At 37.5% G+C, this 12,268-nt stretch overlaps 1 protein-coding gene across 1 annotated transcript in view; it reads left to right on the top strand.

Moving 5' to 3' along the window:
* Positions 1-12,268, top strand: part of LOC126282518 (cathepsin O-like) — a 90,261-nt gene that overhangs the window by 52,819 nt on the left and 25,174 nt on the right. Inside the window, exon 4 of the mRNA XM_049982180.1 lies at positions 892-1,040. Within this exon, the coding sequence (XP_049838137.1) occupies positions 892-1,040 (149 nt within the window). The remainder of the gene's footprint in view (positions 1-891; positions 1,041-12,268) is intronic.

Here is a 12,268-nt window from a genome sequence, read left to right as displayed (position 1 = left end):
AAATTATTTGTCCAGCCTCAATTTTTATTAAATATGTTCTAACATAATTATTAAACAGTAATTTCACATTACACTATACAAGTAAATTCCCCAAACACTAATTTGACTGCGAGGAGTTTGTTGTTAGCGCATCAGAGGTGTTGTATATTTCTACAGTGAACTGACAATGGTAGCAGAGATGCATACTTTTATGATTCAGTTGTACAGTTCCCTTGAAAATCATACACGCTTCCATAACGAGCCAAATGACCTTCAACAAAATGTACCCTGGTGTATGATCATGCCATCACATTCTTGTTCAGAGCAACACTTTGGGCATTTTTGCATATAGCCCTCAGTAGGGTGATGTATCCATCATTACCCTTGCACTTAGCCAGATGGTCTTTGGGAAATGGGCACCAGAAATAATTGTTGGTTTAGTACATAATGCAGCCTAACAGTTCATGCTCGGGTGCTTCATTTTTATTTAGAGATTTATTTATGTTTCTGTTTATAAACATATTTCTAAATTCTTTGTATTCACAGGTTTTTTTTTTTTTTTTTTTTTTTTTTTTTTTTTTTTTTTTTTTCCCCCCCAAACATGCTTACAACAATATTTTCTCTCTGTAAAAACAGAAGCCTGGAATTTTTGTCACATTTGTAAATATGTTGTTGATTTTAGATGCAAGCCAGAAGACACTGCTGACGTTTTATTCCTTCCCATTTTAAAATTTTGTGTAGATGTGAGAATTTTAATGTAGTAGGTTGATTAACTTCTCATTTTTTCTGTTGAAGTAGATATGTTATTTTTTATGTTTTTGAAATATCATATTTATATTTTAATGACTATTTGTTTTTAAACTTTTGCAAAATTTATTTTCAAGGTTATATTATTTTTTCAACATTTTTCAGATGATTGATTGTGCTCAGAATGGGAACATAGGGTGTGCTGGTGGTGATACATGTAGTCTTCTTGAATGGATTGTTGCAAAAAATATTTCTATTGAGTTAGAAAAACAGTATCCATTAACTCTGGAGACACAGACATGTAAATTAAAAGGGTATGTTTCTCAAGAAATATTAAAGATACTGACATGTAGTTTTTCTGTTTGCAAGAGTTTTTAGTACATATTATCCCTGAACCTTTGTTACTGAAAATCATTATGATCACTGATGAACTTTTTGTGTAACATTTATAGGAGTATTTTAGTTACCACAAAAGAAGATTGCTGCTCATTGTGTGAAAGTTTACTGTATATATATGGTAGTTCCTATGACAGACAAATTTAATTCAGACATAAAAGGGAAGTAACACATTCTGAAAGGGTAATTCATTGAAGTCTTATGTAGCGTGGCACTGTAGGAAACAAACCACACTAAAAACTCAGCTGGAGGCAAATATACTGTTACAACGGCTTCAAGAGAAGTGGTGGTGTGGATAAGACATTGGACCTTGGTGTTGGAAGACTGGGTTTCAAATCTCGTTCCAGGCACCCACATTGAGGTTAAATGCCAGTTTTTCTTTATTTTTACACTTAATGCAAAGTATAACCCCTTTAAGTTTTTGGTTTCCATGAGCATAAATGAACATATGTTTTAGTACATGAATTATTTTGAGCTTCACATCGTCTTCAAAGTTTGCTATCAATAAGACATTTGAACATAAAAGGAAAAGCTATACCTTTGCTTGTCGTGTGTGTTACTGACATTTATTCATTCATTTTTTCTGTGTGTGATGTTGCTTAACATTCAGGAGTCTGGAAGACTTGCCAACAACATAGCCATCATTCCAATTCAACAGTTATGTTGGTCTGTTCTCTGCACTGTGTGCTGCCACCTCTGTAATTCTGAAGCTCCAACTACTCTTTCTTTCTTTCTTTTTTAAATAGGGGTACTTGTTCAAAAAATAACATTTAGATCAAAATATTTACAGAGATTGGAATCATGATTCGCATGATATCAGCTCTCGCTCAGTTGATGATAGAATGTTAAGTCCCAGTCCTTCACTTCTGGAGTGAATTCACTATCTCCAATGCAGAGATACATTACATCTTCAAAACATTAGCACAGGTGAGACACATTAGAGCTACAAAGTTCATCTGCTCAGACTCCATGAGTCCAATTAAAGCCATCCAGTGTGCATATCCATTCACATTGTCCAGAATACTCTCCGTTCTTAGTTCATGTAAGGAGGAAGGTAACTTTTCGCTGGGTACCAGGGCATGTAAGAATTTGGAGATAAATTAGCAGATGCAGCAGCAAAGGACTCCTCCATGATGTCTACGGTAGGATTTTGTGAATACCTCCTACATGCAGTGAACTTGCTGACGAAATACAGGGCCATGTGGTTATGGGAGGTGGTAGTGTCAGACAAAAGGAGTTTGTCACTTACCTTAACCATCCAGCCCCATTGTGCAGTTCCTTCTAACCACAGAGGCATGATGAAGTGTTGCGTATTTGTGTCAGGATTGAACATAGTTCACTGATGCATGTGTTTCTTGTGTAGGAAGAGGACCAACCATTGTGTCATGCTTGTGATGTAGAAGTGTCAGTGTGCTGTATTTTAATTGAATTTATTTTCTATCATGAGAGGGCAGCAACTGGTTTTCCAGCTCATCTGTCAGCTATTTTGGGCAACAATGAAACAAATGTGGAATAAAATTTGAGGTTACGCTTGGTATATGACCTTCCATGTAATTTGATATGCAGTAGATTTTAGGGTGTTCTCAGGTTGCCTGGTTGATAGATTGTTTATTTGAGAGATCAGCTTGCCACTATACACAAATTACTTTTTGATTCACTTGAGAAAACTAAAACTGTTAGACTGAATTGTTGGCAAATACTTACCTTCAGGATGCAAAATTTCAGTATTGCTAACACTCATAAAAGTACAAGCACTATTCTAGCTTACAAAGCCAATAGTTCCTTCCTTGGGGAAGAGAGAAGGATAGCTTAAATATGTGCTATCGTGCGGACGTTTTTGGCTATATCTGGGGGTGCAACTGGTAATTGATAAAATGACATAATTTTAAGGTTATGCCCACCCTTCAACTAAGTCTTGCCCAAATGATGTCACACACTGCTTTAATTTCTATCTTGGTGGTTTTAAGTTTCTTGTCTATTGGGACAGATATATCACTACCATTTCCCATTAGTCTACCCTTTTGATATAGACATATATTCACCGGAGCTTTCTGTGCCTAGTATTCTGTGAGCTCTACTTTGTATTTGGAGTGCTTCACATCTTGGCAGTTTGTTGTGAATGTCTTGGCAGAGTTTCACTAATATCTTAATTGTGTTGTCTGTGGCTTGCAGGGGGAAGGGGAGCCAGTTATTTGGATCTTCCACTAATACTGTCTGGTCTTCTCCTGGTATCATGCACAATCACAAAAAATACCTTTTGTGCACTTCATGTACAGTTATTTACCTAGCTAGCAGCCTCTTTTGGGTAGTTCATCTCTGATCCGTTTAGGAAGACCCTCCAGTCATGTGACCCAAGAGCAGGAAGTTGCAGTCTAGCTTGTCACAGCACCTTCAAATTATCTCGTTCAACCCTTTTACTCAATTCAAAAACAAAGGGAGATTGATCAGTTCCAGAGACAATGCTACAAATTGTGAACAGTGTTGAAGCTCTGTGAGAGGCTAATCTTCTCAGCCTTCTCTACCTGTTGTTGGAGTGATCAAAGTATGTTCTTGGAGCCCAGATGACAGGCATAATTTATTCCAACAAATGCAGTTAGTTGCACACTACTCCCTCTGTGGTTGCTGGAGCAATCTTTTCAGTTTGTTGTCTAGGAATGTTTTGGTAAGGGGGTAATACCAACACTATTGATGAGCCTAGCTCCCTACAACCACAAAGATTTCACATACTTTGTTATTAATTATAATCTAGCAATTAACAATTCCAGATGCATAGAGTAGCTTTGTTCAAGCTCAAAGAGAACCTATCAACAGAAGCAGTGGGCTAAGTTTGCTAGAAGCATCCAACAGTTAGCTGCCTGGATCCTTCAGCTTGTATGTGGCTAAAATATTCACATTTAAAAAAGTGTAGCTGTAGGTTAACATGTTTGATGGAATGACAACCATACTTCAATGGAACTTAGAGTTCAGCACATTTGGAAGAACTGAGATTGCTTGCTGTTTACTGAACTAGAACAAAGAATGTGCTCCTGCACAAGTTTTTCTCTTAACTTTTTATAACATTTTAAGAGTGTTGCAGTTATATACCTGTGTTCACCAGTGCATTTAAGCAGATTGTAATATGGCTGTAATGTTACAATGATAAAATATAAAATGTGTTTTGTTGCAGAGATAAGTTCAATATATCTGCCCCTGTGTCTCTGGTTTGGTAACATAGGTTTTTGTGGCTACTGGACTTGAGTGTGGTGGCTTTACTGAGAGAATGTGATTAGTCACAAAATAACACTGACCATGTGCACAAATGTCTCCTATACTTTGCAGATGTTAGTTTGTTAATTAAAAAACGGAAAATGCCACTTCAAGATGATAACAGTAGAAGTCAAATTACTTGTTTTTATTGCCGTTTCAGCACATAATCCACTTACACTAACATTGCCTAAACTCATCCAGTCTTGTGTTAATAGTTAAGCTTGTTTCACATTCATACTGATGTAACCAATGCCATATTGTGTTTCCACAGTAATCAGACAGGTAAACCGCCGATAACCTTTCTTACCTATGTTAATTATAATATGACCTGATCACGGAGTTACTGATTAACAAATGCACTACTCTTTCAGCCGTAATTCTTCCAACTAGCTCCTTGTGCCTTTCCTCAAAATAACTGAATTACTCCAACACTTTTTTCCTACAAACCAATATAACACTTTCAACTCTTAGCAGATTCTTCATGCTGTTTGTCTGGTATGCCTCAGCCACTCTGTACTTCAGCCCGACGATGACTCTGTGCACACTGACTTCCCATATGACCAGTACCACTGGGGGATTGTTGATGTTAAATACAAGAATATGCTCACTCTAGAGAAAAGACACACTCAGCTGTGAAAATTCCAGACGCCAGCCGTAGGCAAGGAGTACAATATCGCTAATCAAAGACAGCTGTACTGCTTATGAGGTGACTTTCTGTGCTGCTATGAGTTTTCGTTAAGATATCCCGAAGCTTTGTTTTGCTAACTGAATTTACAGTTTTTTGTGCAGCAGGGAGGGCAATGGCATGTTTGAGTTCTTCCTCATCTGCTCCAGTTTTCTACATGCGGTTCAAGCTATACAGTGCATGTATGCAGTAGATATTAAAAAAAAAATTCCTATATATCAAAGACTATGTTCTAAGATTTCAAAGTTTGAATAATGAGGTGCCCTGCTGCTGGCACAGAGGCACATAAGTATTTCTGGATACAGTAACCAAGGTAGTATGCACAGCAAATCCTCTGATTCATTGTGTGATTCCATTCATGCGTTTTGCTTGCTATTTGAATAGAATTGCTGGTAAGAAGAGTGACTGGAAGTCGTGCAATTAGCTGTGGCCTGGTGACGCCAAGGTCTAGTCCTTCTGGGCATTCACACTTGTGTAAACAAGGCGCAATCTGTTTCAGCAAGAAGACCTATCAATGTGCAGATTTAAATATGATTGTGCTTGGGGAGTGGGCTTTTGTAAGATATCTGATCTGCATCCTAATATGGTAAGGAGGAGATTTTAATGCCATGGTGACTGGCACAAAACGAAAAACTTGCAGTTACACTACCAATGAGTCACAATTAGAATCAGTCAACTCATACAAATGCCAAGATATAACAATTTGTTGTGATACAAAACTGAACAATCACATAGAGTTCATAGAAGGCAGGAATTTAAAAATATGTTTAATACTGTTGAACTGAAGCATGTTGCTTTAAACCATTTACAACCCTCTAAGAAAGGAAGGAATGGTTCTTTTCACCCCTGCTGTCATGTAACCAGCTATAGCATACAGCTGCATGCATTGCATATGCAGCAGGGGCTATTCATACTGGAATGAATGTAATGAGTCTGGAAACACACAAAAATTAGGGTCTCAGGCCGCAGGTCTGTATAAAGCTAGACAATGCTGACAAGCCTCATTCAACATTATGCCAAACTATCTTACACATTCAAATCAGAAAGTTTAGTTTGTGGAATGCGTACTCAATCAAAGGTGCGGAATCTCTTCGATGTAAGTCAAGTTGATGGTAAGACAGGGGCAACATGTAAATATTGTAAAATTAAATTTCATAGTGCCCTGGCATCATAATTAAAAGAACATCTTATCAGATGTGATATTTGCCCAAACATCATTAGACAGATAGCTTCAGACAATGCAAGAGAGAGAGAGAGAGAGAGAGAGAGAGAGAGAGAGAGAGAGAGAGAGAGAGAAGTAGTAGTTAGCAAACAATGGACTGCAGAACATTGAAGTATTACATTACACTATTGTCAGTGCCTTCTGGTTCTTCTCACAGTAAAAACTTACGACAGATTAACCACAATATTCTTCATCCAGGCATAAGGATACGTATCAAGCAAGTAATAGTGATACTGGCAAAATTGTTACTAGGGCTATATATATGCTTTGGCTGCTCCACTACCTATGCTGAATTCTAGATATCACTGGGAAACATTTAAGAAAATACAGCCTGGCTATGAACCTCCTAGTCACCACCTGCTTAGACAATCTTTGCTTTCTGCTGAATATCATCATGTATGGTGACATTTGTCACAAAGAAGTTGAACTGTTTAACTGCTCTTGCACTGATTTCAGATGAATGGACTGATGTATTGGGGAATAATGATGTGAAATTTATTCTGAAAATACTTCAGCCAACGTTCTTTAAAAGTATATGACCCGGTGAGGAAAAGGAAACTGCACAGTATACTGCTTTGCACGTAATTGATGTTATTAGTTAAACAGGTGTGAAGACAGTGGTCACAGATGATGTGTGCAATATGCGTGCTTCACGGAAAATAGTAGAGGAGCAACACACACACACACACACACACACACACACACTAACACACTGCGTAGGTTGTGAAGCACTTATCTTTAATCTACTAATAAAGGATATAATGTCATGGATAACATTGGCAGAGTGCTTCCATCTAGTGAAGAAAATAGTAAAATTCTTTTTGGTGTGCCATGTCTGCCATGATTTATTGAAAACAGAGAGAAACAGAAAATATGGTCATACCTCTGACACTAAAGCTTCCATCACCAGTCTGCTGGGCTGGTACTGTGATTTGATTGGACAGTTTACTTAAGAATAATGAGGGAGCTTTGTGCTTAACTGTGCAGTACAACAGAACAGTTAGAGCTTCTGTGTTAGCAGATGAAACATGGCAGCAATTAGAAGATAAATAGCATCATTTACAATAGTGTCAGAAGCCATACACAAGGTTGAAGATGATAATGCTGTACTTTTGGAAGTACATGAAGTGTTTGACAGCACTGCTACGGAAGCATACACTGCACTCCTAGAATGTAATATACTCTACAGCAGACAGGTCTCTCATTAAAGGTGCTATGAGACTGAAGCACAGGTAAACATGTAGAACAATTTATGCAGTGGCATATATGATGGATCTCTGTTTTAAAGAGGAAACTGTCAGTCGGGAGGAAGAACAGGTACTAGACTTTATTGCAACAATGAGTGAAGTCTTGGGATATGAAAGTGGTACTGTTATTGGAAATTTTGCATCACTTGGAGCATCCCTGCTCCCCAACTTTGTCCACATACTCCACATATTTTGAATGCACCACTTCCCTCAGTAGCAAGTGAGCTTAACTGGTCAGCTTATGGACAAATTCACATTACATTATAACAGACTGTCCCCAGGTACAACTAAAAACTTGTTTCTCTATAGATTGGAGCCTCAGGTATATAGATGATTGCATGAGGAAAATTTTTATTAATATTATGATAAGAGACTATCAGGAAGTATATTTACATGTTTTTCAGAAATCAAATTTTAATTTTTTGTTGTTGTGCTTTTTCAATGACCTGCTATTCCTTTATATTTTACTTTTAAGTACAGTGGCTTATGTGGGGCAGACATTCAACAATGTTTTCTTATAATGTGTTTTATGTACCGAATATTTCAAGTATAGTTTACCCACAAGTTGAAGTTATGTGTCAAATCCTACTGTATTTCTATGTTTTGGATTATGGACTGTATCTAAGGCATAAAATACCTGGTGCACCATTTTTGATGTGTTATTTTTCTTTATGCACACTGAAATAGGCAATCTAACCAATTGTACTAATTGTACCTGCTATCAGACAGTTTACAACCAAGGTTATAATATTTTATCGAACGTACGTTACTAGTTTTAAACATTGTCGCAGCTCTTGTAGTATATTACACAGGTGACAGACTTCATTACCAGAATACTAGGAAAATATACTTCTTTGGTAGGTTTCTATGACAATAGTCACTTTACAAGAGAGATTGCCTACAAGATACTTGTGACACATCCTACAATGTTGCTCAAGAGTGTGGGACCCACACAAAATGGAAGTAATAGGGAATACTGAATGTACACAAAGACAGGCAGCACAACTGGTTACAAGTTTTTTTGATCCATCGAGGTGCTTGAACGTAGACACAAAGTGTCCTGAGCAAGGCTAGATCCAAGTTTCTTGAAACAGCTCTAAGTGAGGCATACATTATTATACTACGACCCCATGTACTGGTCCCATAGGGATTGCAAAGATGAGATTAACTAATTACAGTGTGCACAGAATTAGGCCACTTGACATGGAGGATATTAATACCTTTCCTGAACTTAAAAACACACACACACACACACACACACACACACACACACACAATCCTATTTCCTATTTGACCTACTTAACCCATTGTCATACAATTTTTTGTCAGGGTGTATATGAAGACAAGGAATAAAAAATTCCGAGATATCTCTGTTTGAAAAAAAAAAATAAATACGCTTTTTCCAAAAACTTATCACTCCTTTGTTGAATGGTTAATGTTTTATACACTGGCGTAGAACTTCCCAGTACTTTAGCGGGGGGAGGAGGGAGGGAGGGAGGGGGGGGGGGGGGAGAGAAGTTTATGGAAAGACCTTTGGTGTGCAGAAACATATACACTGCATATTTTTGTATTACGAAAGTATAAATTGGAATTGCACCAAACACAGCATGTTAGTTTCCAGAGTGTTGAAACCGAGCTTGCTATGTCCTTTTGTGAGCCAATCATATCTTATGCCATGGTATCTTGCCAGAGGATGACAGCAGATATTCAGAACATAGGACACATGTTTAGTCAGCCAACAGCAGAAACACTGTTACGTAGTGCAAACACACAAAGAGGAAAAGTTAACGGTTTACATTAATATACATACTGTAGCAACAAGAAAAGCTAAGCTTTCACATATAATGTGGATCTCTAAGATTACTAACCTATAAGACAAGCTAAGCTTTCGAATGTAATATTGATCTTTTTTGCGTGTGTTATACTATGATACATCACACAAAAGTGCCAGTAAATTTAAAATAATAACACAAATGTTCAGTCTTTTGTGCTCGAAATTCTTCTAAATTGCTGGTCCTCAAAGTGTTTAGTTTTAAACGAGAGTCAAACGGCGTACCTGCAGTGATGACATCAGAGGATACTCCAAGAGCATTGGAATTTCGTAAACCATACAAAAATGCATAATTCGGCTAGAAGTGCACATCGGTTTGCCCAGATTCACAATGAAGTTGGTCCCATCTGATATAAAGCTTTTCAGTGTGGTTTTTGGAATGTATATTTTCTTGGAGTACCAGTACTGTACTATCTCGTGTTTGTTTATATATTATGGCATAATGCCATACATGACAGAAGAAGATAATGTGCACTTGAAATTCAGCGAACAATTGGAACTAGCCAATACTGTGGAATGAAACACTTCGTTTCAAATAAATTTATTGCCTCAGCAGAAAAGATTAACAAAGCCAAATTTCTTTAGCAACCTGACAAAAATAACTTCATTGTTCTGCAAAGTGATTACTGCTTGACTGCTCAAGACTTGGAAATAAAATCATAAAATTGAAATTAATAATATATTTTTGCCTTCCGTACTTATGTGAATTATTTTAATTCACTTGACAACTGCCGGCCACAGAAAGCAGTTTTGTTTTCATTTGACATGGGAGCTGTAAATGAAGAGAAGCAGCGAAATCACTTAATGCAAACACGGGTCAGGTGGAGACTAAGCCCCTTCTCACTACAAGCCATAAAACTCTGCGCATGCGCAAATCTGGCAGCTAGGTATGCGAGAAAAAATTTTCTCATTATCATCTGCCTACTTGCTGCTTCTGCCGATACAGCTACACTTTAAGTAACCGGAAGCAGGAGATGGTACTGCTCATACGCATAAGCGTGCTGGCAACTGTTCAAATGAATCTAATGTAAACAACTGTGAAGTCACACTCATAGAAAGCAGTTTATTGTTACGAAGTAATACATAGTCTTCACCCTAATGCCTTTGACATATTTTTCTGTTTGCAGACACTTGTGCGTGCACAGTGTTTTGCTGTTGTAAATGGCGCATTTTCCTTTGCAACTAAAGTTTTATTTTCTTTCTCTCTCGTTTGTGTAGCAGTATTATTCTCGAGTAGGAAGATACAGTAACATTTTTTGCTCTAGTATCAATTCTTGCCAGTCAAAATTACAATACTTTAACAGAAAACTAAAACAAAGAAAAATTCCCAGGTTTTCTCCTGGATGAAAAAATTCTCGGGTTTCTTCTGGATTTCCCGGTTATCCCATGTTGTATACACCCTGTTTATCGACGTTGTGACACAGTAGTACACACATTTTTCAGCCGTTTTCCTGTCCGCCTCTGTAGCTCATACTCCAACTTCCTCAGAAGAACCGTCATGTGAACTCCAATTTTCGATGATGTGATTCAGAACATTGAGAAACAAGAGACAATCTGATCTTTGAAAAACGTTTATGATCAAATGGCGAGCATCACTTTCTGGTCTAGTCTTGGGTTTCTTCCAAAATGTCAAGGAACCTGTAATTAATTTTAGTTTGTTTTATTACTTTTAAATGTCAGTCGAAAATTATGTACTACTGTAGAATGTTATGACCAATAAATCGAACATGTTACTGCGTACTATGCTAGGGGGCCTGGGTTCGATTCCCGGGAGGGGACTGGGTGTTGTGTGTCCATCGTCATTTTCATCATCATTGACACACAACTCGTCGAAGTGGCATCAACTGAAAAGACTTGCAATAAGGCGGTCGAACCCCAAAGGGGATATCCCAGCCAATAAATGCCATACAATCATTTTATTTCATTTTTAGAGCATTTCTGGAGCAACATACTATAAGCTATATTAGAACCATCTAGCAGTCTATTTATTGTGTTTCTCTATTACACTATGAAATATAATCGTACATAGTCTGTCTGAGTGTGATACAGCTTGAAACTCTTATCCATCTGTATGAAAATTTTGCACTCTTCACACTCAAAGCAGGATTCTCCACAGCGTCTTCTGTTGTAACAGACCTTACAACTTGTAGATGGTGCTGCATCTCTGTCTGATGGAGGTATTGGGTGGGAAAATGTCCTCAGTATATTCCTTGTTGTATTAATGGATTTGTTTCTTGGCTTAAGCGTCTAAATCCTGTAATCAGGAAGCCTAAATATTTTTCAAAATTTGTTATGTCAGGTTGAGACAAAAATCTGTGAACCACATTCTTCTTTACTGGTGTTCATCATTTAGTGTACTACACTTGCATTGAGAATTGCCATGTCTAACATATAAAAATATATTTTTTATATCCCTTCACATATCTTTTCACAAGAGGATACGATGCTAAGGTCATGTGCATCAACTCCGTCCATTCCTCGGTTACAATCAATTATGCAATTAGATTTCAGCTTAGTCTTCCCATTTTATGTTAACTTTATTCACTGATGCTAAAGTCAGTTTGCCTTTTTTCAGCACTACGTTCTTGAACTCTGATGGTATGTACTTTCTGTTTGGTTGCATATGCCTTCCTCTCCAACAGCCTTAGAAAGAAGGTGTCAGAACTGTACCAATTATCCATGTATATTGTTGTCCATTCATCCGGTAAAGTCTCACACAAATCCAAAACAACTTCCTCACTGGCCAGGCTGCTGAATACTTTTTCTGCCTCAAGACCGGTATAAATTTTGAAACTGTAACAGTATCGAATCTCAAATGGGCAATATTTATATATTTTTGAACTAAATATTGCCATCTTTGAAGGGCTGTATTGTACATATGACAATCTGCCCCTGAACTCCATCAGGCTCTCATC

Source organism: Schistocerca gregaria, chromosome 7 (assembly GCF_023897955.1).
Source record: "Schistocerca gregaria isolate iqSchGreg1 chromosome 7, iqSchGreg1.2, whole genome shotgun sequence".
Taxonomy (NCBI): domain Eukaryota; kingdom Metazoa; phylum Arthropoda; class Insecta; order Orthoptera; family Acrididae; genus Schistocerca; species Schistocerca gregaria.
This window is presented reverse-complemented; position numbering and strand designations above follow the sequence as displayed.